Source organism: Helobdella robusta (genome assembly GCF_000326865.2).
Source record: "Helobdella robusta unplaced genomic scaffold HELROscaffold_91, whole genome shotgun sequence".
Lineage (NCBI taxonomy): Eukaryota > Metazoa > Annelida > Clitellata > Rhynchobdellida > Glossiphoniidae > Helobdella > Helobdella robusta.
Window position 1 is genome coordinate 144,449 of NW_008705520.1, and position 20,810 is coordinate 165,258.

Sequence of the window (20,810 nt, forward strand, 5' to 3'; positions counted from 1 at the left end):
AAGTCATTGTTCAGTCTAATGGCAAAAAATGATGGTTTTGGTTTGAGACCCATACAAGATCTTAGAATACTCCAAGTTTTTTTACCATTTTTCATTACTTTATTAAATAGATAATAATAATGCAGGTTCTCTGAAATTTTGCAAAGTTTTAAAAATAAATTTTTATATTTAATATACCTTAAACGATCAGATAATGCCTTTGATTTTAGAAACCTATTATACAAATGGTTTTTAATATATATATATATATATATTATATATATATATATATATATATATATATATATATATATTAACAGTTTTTTACGAATCCACCGATTTTTTTTAGCGTTGATCAACTTTGTTCATTTAGAAAATTTAGAAAACGTTAAGTTAAAACACATGCTAACACCACATGTGTTCATTCGTTGTGATGATCAAATGATCACCCAGAAACTATTTCACAAACTACGTATTTCATTTCATTATTGATAGCTATTATTATTTATATTTTCGTCCCTGTAATAAATATTGTTTCTATTCTACTATTGTTGAAAAAATAGTCTAGAACGACTTATCTGATATAATTTTAAAAAAATCGCATGACAGCAAGCCTCTCGTCGTTGCCATGAAGACGCAAGGATGCTGTAAGAAAGGTATCCTATGCAATCAATATTCTTGATAGGAATAAAACTGCAGCGGAAGAAAAGTTTTATGAATTTATTTACAACTTTTATAATTAATTGAAAATTTCATATTGTTTGAAGTTATTAACAATGATTAATTACTTTATCAACTACTTTCTATAAAATTTCCTCTTATTATTGAAATGCGGCTAACTGCAATCAGACGAAACCAAATTGGCCCGGACGATACTCTCGACGTGAAAGTATATTTTTATAAATCATTTTATATCGTCTTGCTACTATAATCTGTAATAATTGAATTTTATTATTTTTGGAGTAGATATTTTCTATTTTTTTAAAAGTAATGAGTAAACTTAATATAAAATCTCTACTTTTGGTATAAAAATAAACTAATTTAAAAAAATTATTTCATCGTTTTCTGTTTATACTTGTGTTACGATAGTTTTGCATTAATATAAATAATTACAGGGCATTGAACAAGATGAAAAAGAAAATCTCACGAATTGTATAGAAAAAAATTGTGATCAGTTTTGCAGTTTTAGTGCGTATCATTTAAAATTTTGCAAATCTTTATGTACCTCTACGTTTAATGGAGTTTTTTTACGGATGTTGTTGAAAACCAAATTACTTTTCACTAAAAGGTTTTTATCAGCTAATTTTTTAATTTTAATTTTGTTTTAATTTAACAATGTATTTAAACAACAAATTTTAATCAATAACATTTTTTTTACAATTATTGAATTTTTTTTTAATTTTTATTAGCTACTGGCAAAATCTCTCAGTCGATCCCGATTTGCCCGTATATTACAGATGGCTTTGTTTGGTATCAATAGCAGTTCTTTACAATTTAATTATCATTATTGCTAGATATGTATTTTGGGAGTTACAAAACAGCAAATTATCTTTATGGATATGTTTGGATTATGTGTGTGACGTTATCTATTTGATGGATATGTTTGTGCAGTTTAAAACAGGCAAGTTCATATCTGTTATATATATATATATATATAACTAAATAAATAATTTAATTTATATGTATATATGCTAAACGTTCTCCAAAAAACTTTAGTGAGAAAAATTGAAAAAACATACTACAAACATATTAACGCCAAACATTTGGTAGAATTTATAGAATATTATAAAAATTATGGTTTTTTACCAACATATATATATATATATATATATATATATATATATATATATATATATATATAATGGTTTACCAATAATATATATATATATATATATATATATATAGACAATCATAAATACAATTATTTATAAAGATCACTGCGTTTTCGGCGTTATAAAACGTTATTAATAATGTTTTGTCAAAAATGTCAAATATTAAAAGTTTTTTATTTAACCTTAATAAACTTCATCAAGATGATAAAAGTCTCGTTAGATGGTTATATATATATATATATATATATATATATATATATATATATATATATAACCATAATGCAGTAATTTATGATATCTTCCGAACTTCTGGTGTTGGATAGTTTTTTGTTTCATTTCTCATTATTTCTAATCAAATTCTTGTCATAATTTATTTTATTAAAACTATAATAATATACAGTTTTCAATTCATTCTTGAGTGTATATGATCTAATATAACTATTCCGATTTTAATATTATAAATAATGATGAAAAGAATTTCGTTAAAAGTATTGAGAAATGTACCAACAATTAGGATTTAAAGTACTATTCTAATTTCAATAAAATAAATAATGACGGCAAGAATTTAGATAGAAATATCGAGAAATGTAACAAAAAACTATCCACGCTAAAAATTTGGTAGATTTCATAAATGACTGCATTGTAGGTCCTATACACTCGAGAGTGAATTATAAGACTGTATAACATTCTAATTTCAATAAAATAAATAATGACGACAAAAATTTGGTTACAAATTTGGTTAGAAATATAACAAAAAACTATTCAACGCTGGAAACGCGGTAGATTTAATAAATTACCAATAAATATATACATATATAAATATAAATAAATTTATATTATTATTGTTAAAATATATATAAAGCCAATTATAATTTAAAAAAGTTCATCAGCACTTAATGTTTATAAAAGAAAATAATTCATAACAATGATTTACACAAATATGTCTTTAGGCGTTTTTTAAATTACAAGAGCGTTAATTCCGGTTGGTGAAATTCATCTGGCATTCTATTCAAAAAAGTCGGTCCTTTTTAATTTGAAGACATTCCTGTCTAAAAAAAACATAATATTCATCAAGTAGCAGACATTCTCAATCGTCAGGTTTTATTTCAGATGATATTATTGATTTGAATTGGACAACATGCACTGCATAAAATGTCATAGTAGGCAACGTTTTTAATAGGCAAAAGATGCTCTGGCCAGGATGCTAAGAAATTTTTCACTGTAGAACTTTAACTATGCAAAGATTAAAACAATTCAATATGTCACTTTAATTTAATAAATCATCTGTACTCATCATACACAATGGTCGTAAAAAAATAAAATTACCTCCAGAACACCCACACCACATTCACACAAAACGATGAACATATTAATCATTGCATTCACCTCCACACTCAACGTTGCAACTCATATAAACCACATCATCACAGGAGAACTTCAAACGTTTTAAGCACTCAAAATACTTTGCTCACTTGGTCTCAAATACATCAAATTATTCGATATCATAGAATCAATCATCTTCTCACGCATAAAGCATGCCGCTTTTTCTAAGTCCGGCTTCGTTACACAACTTCAACAAATACATTCTTTCATCAAAAAATTAATACTTTCAAAAATGAAAATTAGCATTGGAGTCGGCAAAACTTTTAAAACCGGTATTGCTATTGGTATTAGCGGTACAATTTTTGTGTTTTGTTAACAACCATGATTATTATTACTTTTTTCCATTAAATATGCAGTTGCTTGTAATACTTTATGTAGACATGTTAAATTTGATTTAAAATTATTTTTTGTAAAAATAAAATTTTTATGGCCGCCATTTACAAGTAAAAAGCAAGCTGTAATTTTAACTCTTTACGCGCTTAACCTATTATTCTATTACTTTTTAAAGCATTTGTAGACACTCTTTACATTTACAATGTTATTAACTTAACCTAGTTTGTTATGATTAATTTACTTTATAGTAAATATTTATCCTATTGAATTGAATGTAAATTCCAAATTTTAGCATATCTCGAACAAGGCATCATCATGACCGAATCTAAAATGATGAAACAAAATTACATGAGTAAAGCTATTTTCAAGGTGGGTTCAACTTTTTCTCTTCTGTTATTTCTAAAATGTATATTTGATTATTTTCACATTATATTTGATTAAAACATTGTTTATTTTTCCAATATTTTACTTGAAACTTTGATAGATTGATATCATGAGTGTCATTCCTACTGATGTTCTATATTTTTTCGTGTCAACAAATCTTGTGATTATCAGATTGAATAGGTAAGATTATTTTTTTGAATTAAACAAAATAAAAATATGAAGAATCTCACAAATAAAAAAATTGCTAAATAACTTAATACAAAGTTTTCGTCATTTGTTCTAATCTGCAGTAATAATAAACATAAATTATTCAATGAATTCAAAAGAATTAACTAAATTTTAAATTTGATCTATCAAATAACATTTACTTTGTAAAAAATATTAAAAAATATAGAATAGTTATTATAACAATTTTGGATTGCAAAAAATGGGATGTGACGCTGTGCAACTTTGTTGTTACACATCTTTTCGTTGTTTTAATTCCGTATAGTTATTAAAACAGTGCCGGCCTTGAGGGGGGGGGGGGGGCAAGGTCGAGCACCGGGTGAATGCGGACGCCTAATGCTGTCTGCAAAATAATCACTAAATAAAAATAAGATAAGATGAAAATAGATTTAGTTAAACTTATATCTATCTTTAACATAAATAAACTTATCCTGGAAATTCATATTATTAATTATTAAAAGTATTTTAATCAAAAACTAAATTTTATCATAATTTTTTAAAACGTTTCTGCAACTAAAATTCATTTTGTGTGCATGTATTCTTTGCGGCACCACATATTTTGTGTCTCACCAAAACTCATTTATGATTTTTGGAACGTTTTGCGACATTATTTCGCTCGTACTTGTTTACTGCTTAGATCATTTACAATTTAGTTACTCATGATATGATTGTCGTTGGGAAGCCAAAATTGAAAGTTTCAAAGCAAGCCGACACCGAATAAATAGCGTGCGTGATATTTTAATTACTATATATGAAACTGATACCAAAACTCCTGATATTGCACACGAAGCACTTAACATTAACAGAACAATTGAAAAATTATAGTTTTCTAGTTTCTTTAAATGCTAGGTACAGTGTACTGTACTGTTTCAAATAAACGTTGTTAATAATGCGATGCAGGCCAAGGACATGGATCTAGTATAATGCACTGAAATGCTTTAAAATGTATTAAGTATTTAGAAAATTACAGAATGTTTGGCTTTAAACTAACAATGAATGATGCTCAAAAATTAGTTGAAGACTTAAACTTAGTTTTGAAATTGATGAATTTGGAGGTTGTTTGTTTAGAATTTTTTTGATTGTGTTCCATTTTTGTTTAACATTGTTATATGCATTTTCAAGCTTGTTAGAGAAGTAGGCTTGTTCAGTTTTTCGCTTAGTAGATGTGAAAATGTTTCTAATGCTTTTAAAGGTGGCAATGTTGCGGGTGGTTGAATGTTTAAGTTTTATGATGTATAGTCTGTTTTTCTTTTTTGCTAGGTTTAAAATGTTATCATTAACCAAGCATTTTTTCATTCTGTTTTTGGCTGGACGAAGAAGGGCAGAAGTGTCAAGAGTGATTTAAGATAAAATTCAAAGCAGAGCAGCAGTCATTGACATTATTAAGAGATTTCAATGATTTCCAGTTGTGGATAGATAAGAAATTGTTGATGTTGTTTATAAATTTTTCAGTTAGGTTTCTGAGGTTCTTAACAGAGGCATGGTTTAATTTTTCAAATTTGGAAGCGATGGCAAATATAGGAAAATGGTCTGATATGTCAGACAGTATTATTCCAGATAAGTGATGATTTATATATAAATATAACTGTGGTCTCTGGTCATTGGCCATGTTTGGTGTGTAGGGCTGGAGTGGGAAGCAACTCGATAAAATGCTTACGATGTCAGCAATGGTGTCACTGAGGAAAGTGACTGATTTTGTATGCCCCGCCTGCATCAACCCACGTCAGATCCTGAACACTGAAGGATGCATGTCGTCGTCATCGCCTACGATGGTTTGGCCATGTGAAGCAAAGCGAAAACGATGCGATAATTTTTGTCACTGAGCACTAGGTGTTTGGCACCCGTCTAAGAGGTTGCCCGAAGAAGTTCTAGACGATGGATGCAATGCAATGAAGATGGATGCAATGGACCGATCGATTTGAAAACAGAAGCTGATTACTGGAATAAAAAAGGCCAACCCATAATGGATAGAGACTTTAAAGGAGGATTGATTGTGTGTGTGTATGTGTTATGTTTGTGTGTTTGTATGCACGTATGTGTGTGTGTGTAAGAGAGAGAAAGAGAGAGAAAGAGAGTGAGAAAGAGTTAAGAAATTAAGAAATATAGAAAATATCACGTCATTTTCAGCTATTCTATATTATTCAGCTATTAATCCATTCATGTTTCAATATTTACCATCGTATTTTTATCATTGTTAAATAATTATTTTTAAAGAAAACAAAGTTTTTAACTATTTTTTTGTTTATTTTTATCTTATACAAAAAAAGCATTTTTTGGTAATCCTTTAAAATTTTCAATCAAGCATGTTATCAACTATTGGTTGTATCTTATATCTGTGCGTTCCTACATTTTGGATCCAAAAAGCGCTTTGCGTTGATCCATATTAAATCATTGCACCATTTGTTGACAACGCTTAAAGTTCACTCTACAATCATTGCTTAACATATTCATTCATTCCGTCCCAGTGCAAATTCAGCACAATACAACCAATTCCTAAAACAAAACTTACATCATAACCAATAGATTTTATCGCCCACTTTCAATCGCCTTCATTCTTTCATGTATTTTAAAAAATTTATTGTTAGGTCATTCATCCACTCATGTTTCAGTCATCCGTCTATCAAACCTCTATTATAAAATCAATTCGCATTCAGCTTTATAGGTTCATCTACGCAACCAGCATATGTTGAATATAATAAAATTATTTTATAATTTTTTTAAATTTTTGAATAAATACTTATTATTTTTTTTGAATACAAACAAGTTAAAATGTTTTTAAAATGACAGAATTTTAAGATTTCACAGACTTACGGAATTTTTTAATAGAACGGAATCTCAAAGCTCAAGACCAAATCTAATTCGTATTTCAACATTGATGGCTTATATCATAATTATTGTACACTGGAATGCCTGCATATTTTTTCAGGTTTGCAAAAAAAAAAACTTAAAAATCAAAAAATTTCTAGACTAATTTATTATAAATAATAGCAAATTTGCCGAAACGTTCAAGTGATTCATTTTAGAATCCCAAGCAGAGAAGATTTTTCCAAACCGCAATCGCCCGTATCCGCAGAGTTAACGTTTCCAGCCGCCCGCTTTCGCTGAGTTCACGTCCGCAACCGCCCGCATCCGCACTGCTCATTATCCGCATCCGCACATCATCCACAACGCATCCGCACCGCATCCGCAAAAGGGCAACCTAAATCGACCGTCTTAATCTCATGTTTAAAATTAGAAGTTAGCAATACTAGAGAGCAATTTATTTACAATATAATTATAATCAGACAGCAGATAATAGGGTAAAACTAAACTGATGAAAGATGGCACATGGCAGCAGTTGTCGCGAGTCAAGACAGTGTGAATGTATATTATCGAAATAAATATAAGTGTTGTTAGCCGAAACCAAATTATGTCACTAGTTTACAATACGATTTACAACAATTCCATATCATTGAGTGTATTTTTAAAATGTTAATTAATGCTAAGTGGGCACTGGGCAAAAATATTCAGTGAAATTTACATATTATTATATTTAAATGTTGGTCGTACTAATATATATATATATATATATATATATATATATATATATATATATATATATATATATATATATTATGTGTGTGTGTGTGTGTGTATGTAGAAACTCAAACATAACGAGCGTTTAGCGAGAGTCTTCAGAGGAAGAGTTTCCGTCAACGAGTTTTTCTGTCCTTTAACTTCCCGACACTTTTAAGAAACAGGCCACATCCAGTGATCAATTGGATGTCTCACGCTGAACAAACAATTTGACTCGTTTTGAAATCACCCCCTTTTATACTGTAAAATTGTGTAGGCGTGCCAAAAAGTTCACATATCAAAATATTACAGTGTGAGTTATATCGACGAGCCAAGTAACACGTTGAGCCAAATCTGGGATTGTTGAATAATTGGATGCTTTACCGCAAACAAGCTCATCTGTTAACTATTTAAACTCGCATTCTTTTTTCTTCCTACATAACCATATCCAGTAAGTCGCTTGTTCGGCTGCGAGTCTTAAATTTTTCAAACAATTCAATCGTCTTTTACCTGCCAAACCCACATCTTCCAAAAAGCTGTACACTGAACAACCAACAACACCTCTTGCACCAACCTCAACTGCGTACAACAAACACTTTAGCCCACATTGTTTTATTTCACTAACAAGCTCTTCATACTTGGCTGTTTTTATAGCGTGACTTGCTGCTATATTAGCCTCATACGGCACAGTCAATTCGACTAGAACAACCGCACCACCACGTCGTGTCTCGCTCCTGTATCCTTTATGAACGATGGGTAGTTTCTCATGCCATCCATATCTGCCATAAACTTCCAATCTCTGCCGTTATCAAAAATACTTTTTTCGTTGCATACTTCATTTCTCGTGATTTGATCTAATTCACTCTCTTTTAGGAAATGGATTTTTCTCAGTTTACCCGGTGGCCTTGAATTTACCTCGTCACAAACATTGGAAGCTAGTTCCCCTAGGCTTTCAATACTTTGTTGGGCCTCCACATATAACGTCCATGACTGAGTGCGTATTTGCAAGAAGCCATTACGTGGGCCACCGTTTCCATTTCTCCACATAAGATACTCTTAGCTTCTCCTGCCATCTTCTATCTAGCAAGATTTGCTTTTGATGGTAACTAATCACACATGGCTTTTATAATAAATGCCGGTCTTAATGGAGCCATGTTATTATGTTATCATTCCACGTTAAACTCCTCTGTAGCACACTCTCCCACGTTGTCCATATGCCTTGTTGATTTTGTTGTACTGCTGTCACCACTCGTTGCATGTCATATTCTTTCCTTCATTCGTTACAATCATTTGTTCTCTCAATTTAGTCGATGCCTTTGACCACCACGTATTTGAAAACCAGCCCACTCCATGTCCTGTACTTTAAACAGCTCCCACAATCTCTTTAAACTTTAATTCCTCCTCCGCGACTTTTATTTCTTTCTCTGCGTTTCATTTTCTCCCTGTTTTTAACGATGGCTTTACTTTTTCTACACACTCGTCAGCTGAATTGTTTAACATCTATTGACACCTAATGTTAGCAAACTTGAATTTTTCCACCAGAGACATCAGAGGGAGTTTTAGTAGCCTAATTCTACTGTATAACCCTAACGATGTCAGACCTGGAGGAAATCCCAACCACTTACGTGTGTGCCGGTTGATTTTATTTTTAAGGCTCTCTACTATGGGTAAGTTGATTTCATAAACTGTTAGAGGCCATAAAAGCTTTGGTACCACCACAAACTGAATCAACCATACTTTGAATTTGCCCTGCAGATCCACTTTGCTGACAATTTCCAAGTATTTTAAGCAAATGTCTTCCAATTTTCCCATTTCATATACATCTTTCAGACAGGCATGATACCATCTGCCAAAACGCTTTACAGAATTGGATTGCAGCACTGGAATCTCTTTACCGGAAATTGTGAAATTTGTGTAGTAATCAAATTTTCTTCTAGTCAGTGACAAATTTCTTGATTTTTCCGGTTTGAATTTCATTTTGCTCCAACACAGCAATTCATCCAAATTTTTTAACGTTTGGCGGCAGGTGAAATAGAACAGCCCATAGCAATTCCTACCTTAAATCGACCCAATCCGTAGTGAAGTCACTCGTGGTAAATCGCATCCTAAATCCGCAGAAATAGATTTTCAAAATGTCGATAATTTTACCGGAACATGAAATATCTGGAGCGACTTCTACAGCAAATTGTGTGATACAGCGCCATAAGCATTTGCTAGATCCAACCAAACGACGTGAAAACTCAGTCTGTTTTTGCTCGTTGGATTGCTTTCCAGATCATTGATGTGTGTTCCAATTATCTTAGAACATCTGGAACTCCTTCCTTTTGTACCAAGGTATCAACGTATTTATTCATCTTTAAAAGGCTATTGATCCGATTGGCGATGATTGCGAAGAACAGTTGACCTTCGACATTGTGCAATGAAATTGGTTGAAACTGGGGAAGCACTGCTGAATTCTTCTCCTTTGGAATAAAAATACCATTTGCAACTCTCCATTTTTTGTACACAATTTCCCCACGCCATGCTTTGACCAAAAATTTGTGAAATAGAGACAGCTCAGACGGGCATTTTTTGTACACCAAATAAGTTATACCGTTTGGCCCAGATGAAAAACGGTTTCTTCTACTGCTCAAAATCTTTTTCAATTGGGTTTTTTTTGTCAATCTTCAGATCATTGTCTTTGGTTGTTTTGCCTCGATTGTGTACGTTTGTCTGAGGTATTCTTCCTGATCGACTTTGCACACAGTTAGACTGCTGGATTTAGGTGGATCAAACAGCTTTCTCCCAAAACAATATGGGTTTGAAATAAATTGTTGACGTATTTTCTTCTTTTGACGTTTTTTTGACAAATCCTTTCGGCATTGCGCAAACTTGCAAATCTTGCCCTAACTTCGTCCCAGAGTATGTCCAGATCAACTCGTTCTTCAGCGGCAGCATTCTTTCATTGGTTCCTTAGTTTTTTTTCTTCCTTTTTAGTAAATCTATCTCGTTTTGTCTCCTTGATTTTTTTAATGCTGGCTTTTTAACTTTTTTGTTGTACCCAAAGATTGTCAGACATTTTTTCATAGAGGATGTCTGTGAAACATCGTACGTTACTACTGGTGCTGATGAATTTTAGTTCAATGAACAGATCAACATCTAGGTTTGACCATGACTCGTTATCAGAAGCTGGAGAAAATTTTACACGTATCCGAGAGGGAATATTGCAGTCGGTCGCAGGGATACCACTTACACTGTGGTTGTCTACCGGGGGAGCAATTTTCGCCGTCTTGCTGATTTCAGATGGAATCACGCGTTGCGATTTCTGACATAGCAAACATCCCATCTCGGTTTGATGTATTTTCAATCCTCGCGTTGTTGAAAAAATTCTTCCGCATACACATTGATGACTCCCCACGCCAATAGGGTCTAAGCTGAGCATTGTCGTAGATCCAGTTGAGGCGCCGTTGAGCTCATCATTCCTCCCCTCCTTTTGGTTGAAGCTCTGGAGGCATTTATCTTTGGTTGTCAAAGCTAGTAAAATAGATCACTGGGCAGCCAAACTGTACGTGATCCTAATCGTCTTCCCGACCTGCCATCTGTCTTTCCAGAAGTCATCTGTCTTTCCAGAAGTCACCAGTCTTTCCTGGCGTTACTCGGTCTTTTCCGAGCGTACTGCTGTAGCCGAAAATGTATATAAAAACTCCGATGAGCGAAATCATCGAAAATTCCTCAGAGGAGGAATATATAGGTATATATATATATATAAGTTAATTTGTATATACATATGTGTGTATCGTATATGTGTATAATATGATATATGGTGATAATAGTACTGGTGTTAAATATTAATGATAGATATACTTCACACATTATTTAAAAGTAAGATGTTTTGTTAAAATGAAGTAAAACTAATAATTTTAATGATTGGGACCAATCTGAACATGATTAAGTGTATGCGGGATCTGGTTTAGTTGGGACCAAATGAAATCGAGACAAATTGACCGAGATTAAGTTTAAATGCAGCAAGATTAAATCTACATAAACCGAATAGGAGAACTAACTTGATTAATACTTTGAATTTTTATTCTGTCTAATTTAACATTCTTAGAATGCCCAAACGTTTTGTAAATAATTCAGTAGCATTTATTGATATTTGAAAAGAGTATGTTTAAGTACCTGACGTTAAAAATGATTGAATATTATTTTTGCTAATATAAAATTATTTTCTAAAATATGTTCTTATAAAATTTTGTAGGTAAGTAACTGGCTAGGATTTGGATCGGACAACTGGGTTCATCCATCTGTGGATCCAGTAGCTCCCGATGGTACATTCAATCCCAATTCAACTTTACTTCATATTTACTTATTTTGCTTTTTCTGGTCAACTATAACTCTAACAACAATTGGGGATTTGCCAGTACCTGAACGAAACGAAGAATATATTTTTATGATTTTAGATTTTCTGATCGGAGTTTTTCTTTTTGTATCAATTGTTGGCAAGGTTTGGAAAATGTTATTTTTTCTGTTTCTTAATCAATCAATCAATCAATCAATCAATCAATCAATCTTCGTTTTGCGTCCAGAGACCCGGTTCCCCGAGGTAGGACGTTTTCTGTTTCTTAATAACCAGTTAAAATATTTTTCAAAGTTTTTCAAGCAAAATTATTCAGAGTTATTTTGCGCCATTTATTCAAATTAACTTTACAGTTCATTTTTAATGTATCGAAAGTAATAGAAATAATAATAATAATGTGTCATTTAATACGGCCGCTATGCATAGCTTCTCTGGAGCGCTCAATAAACGATATGGAACATTCATACTCTAACTGTTTATATTCAGTTTGGAAAACTTATTTTCTTTGCTGTCAAATTTTATTTGAAAGATACCATACTCTAACATTTAGCATTTAATTATTTTGTTTCTTCAATCAATTTTATAAGAAAATTTATTAATTTGTCAATAAATAAAACACGCCATAAAATCTTTATTAACAAAAAATTACAGGTATTACAAAAGCCTATCGGAGTAATTTTAAATGTCTTTAAAACCATTAATTAGTTTTATCATCAGCATTAAATAAAAATATAAATTGTTAATTTATTTTGACTGCTTGTAATTTCTTGTTTTGTGGCTAACTGTCAATTTTAGGGCTTTAATTTAGAGGTCTGCCAAACAGCCTGTCATCAGCCAATTGAACATTTTTGATTTGGTCGACATTTTGTTGTGACGCTCTGGGTATCGTTTCAACAAGTTACAGATCCGCAATTAGATACTACATATTTGTTCGTTTGATGCGCTCCGCAAAAAGGACAAGATTCCCATGGTTTAATCTATCTGATTAGATTAGCATTGGTTGGTTCGTTGGTAGTTGTTGAATTACATATTTTTCTCGAATTTGTAGAGACAATCTTCCAGTTTACCTAACTTGTTGACCAGTGTGTTAATTGAGAAGCTGATATTATACATGTTATTGACTTGATTAGGATAGCCTGACTTTGAAGCAAAACAACTTGATTTAGGCAGGTATCCAATTATCTTATAACTTTCTCAGTGACTGAGACGTTGACATTGAATTATAAAGCAAGTTGTCCACTATTTTGTAGTCAACAGGTGTTTTCCGCCAAAGACAACAAATTCATTATTTGGATTGGCTTTTAAATAACTGCATACGTTTAATCCAATTCCTAACGCAGTATCCCTGAGTGAAACAATGTTGTGACCAGCAATCTTTGGTGATAAACCAAGTATCTTAGACACACGTCGCTAATAGCTATTGTTAGCCATTTTCTCGCTGCTTCAACAACTATGAGGTCTAAATTGTTAGCAATCGACGTCCGATAGAATAATAATAATAGTACTGTGTGTGACATACTTAATAAATTTTCGCTTTTTGAAATAATGAAACATGACAGATATAAATTATTTCTATTGAGAAGAGATTTAAATAATAGTAATAATAATGAAAAATTGTTAGAAAAGCTGTATTTGCAAAAAGTGTCTGGTGATAAAAGTATTTTCCTGATATGTAGATTGGGTGGCGACTTGATGGTTATGTTTGCGCTGACGAAGATTGTGTGTTGTAGTTTTAATTGGTGGTAGTAGAGGATGGATGACGTGAATGTTGTTATTTTCTACTTTCTTGAACAGTCTTCATTAAGCAGTGATTGTAGAGTGAACTTAAGGTGCTGGAGATGAATGGAGTGATGATTTGTAAAAACCATGCTGGTAGACTGTCTGGACCGGTACCGGATGGACAGGCCTTCGTTAGCATGTGCAGGACGGAGTATGGGGTAAATTGTTAATGTTGACGACTATTGATTGTTGTTGCTTTTGTTGGTGGAGTTTTGTAGGACGGGTCGGTCGACATGGAAGCAAAGTGGGTGTTGAGTGTGTTCGCATCAATTTGCTTTGAGGTTGACGTGTTGAATGATTTGTCAGAGCCTCTAATCTTGTTGACTTGTTCCTTTGCTTCTACGTTTATTATTAGTGACAGTTTTTTAGTTGCAGTTGATTAGTTTATTGATGTATTTGGTGATCGCTGCAGCTTTGAGGATGGATCCTGATTTCATGAATTTATTTTTTTGGCGAAGTAGATGTTTGATGAATAGGCTGATGAATGGAGAGTCTGATGATCTGATCGTGATGTTTGATGGTGGGTAGTACGTGTTGTAAGTTGAGTTGATGATTTTATAAAATTTTTCAAAACAGTGTTGCAAAAAATTGTCAATAGAGTTAGTTATAAACGTATTATCGTTAATATTATTATTATTATTATTATCATTGGCACCATTGTTAATATTATTATTATTGTTACAAGTATTATTACTATTAGTAGGACTATTATTATCATTGTTTATTTATTTATTTATTTTTATTTTTGAAGGATGACCAAAAAAGATAAACTTGTGGATAGGCCACCCTTAACTATAAATTTTAACTATAAATATAACAGAAATGTCAAATAAATACAAACACATAAACTCACGCTCACACACACTTACAAACACGCACCATACTACAATTCATATCACAATACTGTTATACAGAATACAGAAGAAACAAAATCATTGAAATGAAATAGAAACTCAACATACGCTCACTTACACGTTCAAATAAATAGACACGTAAACAAATATGGCCACACACTATGCACATTAGGGTGGTCACAAGAAATTTTTTTTCAAAAATATGTAAAAAAAAAAATTTCGAAATCTTATCGGGGGAACCCCCGTAAATTGTGCCACTTGACTAAAAAATGACATTTGTAAAGTTTTAGCTCAATTGGATAATGCTAACCCGTGCCTCATCGAGGTTGAAATTTCGAAAAATTAGAAAATTTTGAAAAAAACGCAGTTTTTGGTTTGTAAAGTAAAAACGGTTCACTCTAGAAACATGATTTAGGTTTTATTTTGTTCATTGATTAGTTTTCTTCAAATGTTACTATGAACACTATTTAGCTACAAGTTATAGTTTCTGACATATTTGCATTGTTACAGATACACATTGAAAAAACGTTGAATTTCTCCATAACACAAAAACACACAATAACTTAATTTGTTTATAAAGAAATGTTTTAAAGTAACACCGTTGTATCTAAATCACTATTATTAACAAATAAACACATTTTTTATTCATATTATTTTGTTTATAGTTGTTATACATCAAATAAATTTCTACTTTAACTCATTGTTCAAAAGGTAGAGGCTCGGATAAGGAGGCTTTTGAGCAACCAGGAAATTTTGTCCGACATTCAGCAATTACTTGCAAAAGATATTGTTTTTGATCTTCCTCTTTTGTAATACATGAGTTGTAATCTGTTATTAATTTAACACCCCTTTCTGCTGTATCATTTGAAACTTTTAATCCGTCCACAATCTTTTTACTCTTTAAATATTTTTCGTTATTACTCCATAATTCTGGATTGGTATGCAAAAATTGATCATTAATATTAAATCTTTTTAAAAAATTACTTGATTGTGATGAAATAAAACAGTCCGCATTTTTGTCCAATATTTCTGATACTTCATTTATTTTTATTAGTGGTTTCATATCACAGTAGTCATCAAGTTCTTCATCCTTATTTGCTTGAGATATTAATTTTGTTGCCATTCTCTTTTTTACACAATTACTTAATGAATCATCGAATAATGAAAAAACAGCCTGCTCTGGGATTGAAGTACTATTTGTGGTTGATAAATTTTGAAACTGATATATCTGAGATAAATTTATTGACTTTATTGTAATTTACCAAAGATTTTAACAATTGTAAATCTTGGTTTGGAGCAAGTGCAGGTTTCGGAGCATCCAACCACACTTTCACATAAATATTTATAATAAATAGGCAAATATCATGGAATCCTTGCTTTTCAAAAATTGTCAGTTGAAACTGTTCTCTGAAAAGGTTTATTTTCAACGAATATATCGCTTTTGCCATCCACCTTGCGTGATGAAAAGCACCAGGAGCCGCAAACACGATGTTTTCTGACGGAAAGCGTTCTAAAAATATAAGACAAAGATTAATCAATTTTTTGTAATCGCTCCTTGGATGATGAACTGTTAATTGTTCTAAAAGATAACTTGAAATTTGACCCGGATTAATCAATTTGCTGGCTACACTTTTATCTTTAACTCCTGATTTAAATTTTGTTGTTCCATTCAGTTTTAAATTTTTTGAAAATATCCGATTGAGGGCCTGTAGTCTTTCCCATCACAGCATCAAAAACGGATGTCAACACTACCTCCAAAATGTGGTGGCGACATGGAAGAAACAATAATTTTTTCTCCATCAATTGCTCTAATAAAAGGCAAGCACCTTTAATGCGGCCAGTATTCACGGCAGTTGTGTCAAAGGACATTGCTTGAATCTTGTCTGGTGCACCCTACTTTCCACGTTCTGAATAAACAGATTTTGCAATTATACTGCCAGCACCATTTTTTAATTGGGGAACTCCAATTAACTATTCTTCTTCTCCACAGCTAATTAAGACTGCAACTCTTACAACATTTTCTTTATTTAACATATCTGGAAGTAATTTCCCATCCCAATGTACAACTGCTCCTTACCAGAAATCGTAAAAAAAACCAAAAGATCTTAATATTAATACATAAAAACAACATATAGCACCCAGGTTGGTAATAGTAAATAAGTTATTGTGTGTTTTTGTGTTATGGAGAAATTAAACGTTTTTTCAATGTGTATCTGTAACAATGTAAGTATATCAGAAACTATAACTTGTAGCTAAATAGTGATCTTAGTAACATTTGAAGAAAACTAATCAATGAACAAAATAAAACCAAAATCATGTTTCTAGAGTGAACCGTTTTTATTTTACAAACCAAAAACTGCGTTTTTTTTTCAAAATTTTCCAATTTTTCGAAATTTCAACCTCGATGAGGCACGGGTTAGCATTATCCAATTGAGTTAAAACTTCACAAATGTCATTTTTTAGTCAAGTGGCACAATTTAGGGGGTTCCCCCAATAAAATTTTGAAAAAAATTTCTTGTGACCACCCTAATGTGCACTTTGGATAGTTTATTATTAAATCATTAAAGGTAAACCAATTGGCGATGGATTGAATTTTATTGTTAATAGAATTTAAATGTTTGTTAGGTTCTTTAGTGTGAAAGTATATAGTCGTGTCATCGGCAAATAATAAAAATTTAGCTGATGTTGTTATGTGGCATAAATTATTTATAAATAAGGTAAAAAGTATTGCTCCTAATATAGAGCCTTCTGGGACTCCGCAGTTAATCTGGAGCCTTTCTGATTCATAGGTTTCGATTGAGACATATTGTTTTCTTTCTCCATGGTAAGAAGAAACCCATCTATATGCTACTCCTTTTATACCACATGAATAGAGTTTTCTTAACAGTTTTTTTATGGTTTATTAGATCAAATGCCTTTGATAGATCTATAAAGATTCCTAATGTGAAAATCTTCTTATTCAATTTTTCCATCACTCTCTGCGAAAATTCTACTATATCACGCTCCGTTGAGTGGTAAGCTCGAAATCCATACTGACTTTCATGAATAATATTTTTAAACTGTATGAAAGATTTTAATCTTTGGCACATCAATTGACTTTAATTTTTGAAATAGGCGAGAGAAGAGAAACAGGGCGGTAGTTAAATGTATCTAACCGGTCTCATTTTTTGTAAGCTGGTATTACTTTAGCGATTTTAAAGCATTGAGGAAAGTAGCCCTGTGAGAAAGGAAGTTTGCATATGTATGTTAAAGGCTTTATTGTTTCATTATTCATCTGTTTGATAAAGTAATTACTTAAGTTATCCTAAAAAATACTTGTTTTGTTTTTCATATTTTTAACTATATTTAAAATTTCTATTTTATAAACTGGTCTTAAAAAGATGGATTGACATATAGAATTAGCAATTTTAAATTAAGTTTTGCCAAATAAAAATAAACCAAAATTAAGTTTTGGTTTATTTTGATTATCCAATAAAGTTTTGGCAATGTTGATGTAGTAGTTGTTAAATTTATCACATATTTCTTTTTTATTTTCTATTAAATTATTATCAATTTTTATGCTACTTATGCTAAATGTATTCGTTTTCCTATTAAGTATATTGTTTATACATTCCATTTTTTCTTTGCATCATTTTTGACGTCTAAGAACTTTTTTATTAAAGTATTGATTTTCATTATGGCGTTTAAATGTTGTAAATTTGTTAATATGAACAGTTTATATTTATTTAAATTTTTAGTTGTCGGATTAAGTTGATATTTCTTGTACAATTTATACTGTTTGATCGACATTTTTAAAATATCATTTGTTATCCAAGATTTTCTGTTTCTAGGTTTATAAGTTTGGAAAGGAGCAAACAGTTCAAGTGTGTTATTAATTATGTTGTAGAAGGATAAGAAAGCATTATCGAGATTACGATCATTTATTAAAGGGTCCAATCAGCTGCTGCGAGATGGGTTTTAATTTGATTTAACGTTTTTTTAGTTAAATTTTGCTTTTTAAGAAAGTGATGAGAACGGTTTAGCAGATTTGGATTATTAGATATTGAGTATATAAGAAAGTGATCGGAGAAGTCAGAGATGATTACTCCACTATTAAAAGATTCAGACAAATTTGTGAACATATTGTCAATTAGTGATGCTGTAGAAAGAGTAACATGAGTAGAAGATTCTATTAGCGGAATATAACCATAAGAGGACAATAAATTTTCAAACATTATTATGTTTTGTGAGTTTACGTTTAGCAAGTCAGTGTTAAAGTTGCCAACGATATAAAATTGTTGAGTTGGCCTTAGCGCACCCAAAACCAGTTTATTTTAAAAATAATTAAAATTAATGCCTGGCGGACGATACAAAAGCAATCACATTTGTTGACTTATAGAAAAAAATGTCATTTTATATTTATGCATAACATGTCTACATATTCATCATTAAATACACTATCATCACAAACAGAGCAATCAAAACCACTTTTTACAAATATATCAACTCCACCACCCTGTCCAACATCTCTATTTTTATATATAAATTTATAATCAGGTAAGTTTATGCAATCAGCCGTATTTTCATTCAACCAAGTTTCACTTATCACAATAAAATTAAAGATGTTATAAAGTTGATCAGATAATATGTTAATTGCTGACATTTTATTAACTAAGCGACGCTCATTTATATGCAAAATCGATATATTGTTTTGAACAAAATGTAATTGAGGTTTGATTAAATTATTGATAACAATTTCAGGTGTAAAATACATATAATTTTTAAAAACAGAGTTTAATAGATAATTAATAATAGGGCTGATGAATGGAGGGTTTGATGATCTGCTGATCGTGATGTTGGGTAGTACGTTTTGTAAGTTGAGTTGATGATTTTATAAAATTTTTCAAAACGGTGTTGCAAAAAATTGTTAATAGAGTTAGTTATAAACGCATTATATTGTTATTATTATTATCATTGACACCATTGTTAATATTATTATTATTGTTACAAGTATTATTACTATTAGTAGGAGTGTTATTATCATTGTTATTTTTAGTATTATCTTACTTATGTTATGTTATTTTTAGTATTATCTTACTTATGTAATGTTATTTTTAGTATTATATTAATAAAAATTGCTGGTAGAGTATTGTTGGTGGTGGTGATGTTGAAGTCGAAGATATTATTGAAGTCTATGTTGTTGAAATGTTGAAGGCAGGCACTACTCTGTGAAGGCGAAATGATATGACCTTTCTCGAGGTTTTTTTTGATGTTGTGTTAGTTGGTGGCATAGTTGTGAAGTTCGAAAGAAAAATTTAAAAGTTCGTAAAAGTTCGATAAAGTTCAAAGATAAATAAAGTTCAAAAAAGTTCATAAAAGTTCGAAATGCGACTGCCTCAGCTCAACATTAAATTATTTTATTTTCTAAATCAATCCGTCACACACAGAGAATATTACAACATGGAAGACAAAATGAAATGGTGAACTACAAAATTAAAATTTGAATAAATGAAAACATGTAAAAAAGCTGAAATTTTGAGGGAGATGACTTGGTTGTACCATGTAATGACAGAGAAGATGAAAAACATTTTGTCGTTCAAGTGAATTGTAAAGGAGAAAAACAAATAAAGTTAAAAAAAGAATACAAATCATATTTAAAAGCAAATGACTAAACAAAAATATTACAAAGGACCGCAAAAAATTATTTTATATAATATTTTATGGTACTAAGGCAACAATGTTTAGAAAATATAAATTAAATCAAATGATGTTCCAGAAATAATTGAGACACAGTTACCATCTTAACAAAAAATTATAATAATAACAACTTAATAAAAAATTTGAGTTTTTTTTCTTGAAACTTTTTTATATAAAAACAAATACACATGTACATATATACATAAACATCTATCAAGTATTTTCTTGAAGATTTTTCATAGCACTTAGAAAACATTATAGACTTACAGTTATTAATATGTCAGTAATCAGTCCACATTGTCATCACTGTCAGCATCAGATGACCAATCGATATACTCGTCAATATAGTTAATATCTTCAATTTTTGTTACTAGCTGTAAGTTGCAATGTACATTAACAATCTTCTCAACCGTCTTGCATGCAAGTCTGTTGCGTTTTTTTGTGTGAATAAAGTCAAATGTTGACCAGTTACGT

The 20,810-nt window shown here is 31.0% G+C and overlaps 1 protein-coding gene across 1 annotated transcript in view; it reads left to right on the forward strand.

Moving 5' to 3' along the window:
* Positions 1–1,407: 1,407 nt before the first annotated feature.
* The window catches only part of HELRODRAFT_90895 (hypothetical protein), a gene marked incomplete at both ends in the record, with an annotated part of 27,458 nt that continues 8,055 nt past the window's right edge, over positions 1,408–20,810 (forward strand). The window contains 6 exons of the mRNA XM_009033425.1: positions 1,408–1,604; positions 3,650–3,651; positions 3,820–3,896; positions 4,012–4,091; positions 6,924–7,062; positions 11,929–12,174. Coding sequence (XP_009031673.1) covers positions 1,408–1,604; positions 3,650–3,651; positions 3,820–3,896; positions 4,012–4,091; positions 6,924–7,062; positions 11,929–12,174 — 741 coding nt within the window. The remainder of the gene's footprint in view (positions 1,605–3,649; positions 3,652–3,819; positions 3,897–4,011; positions 4,092–6,923; positions 7,063–11,928; positions 12,175–20,810) is intronic.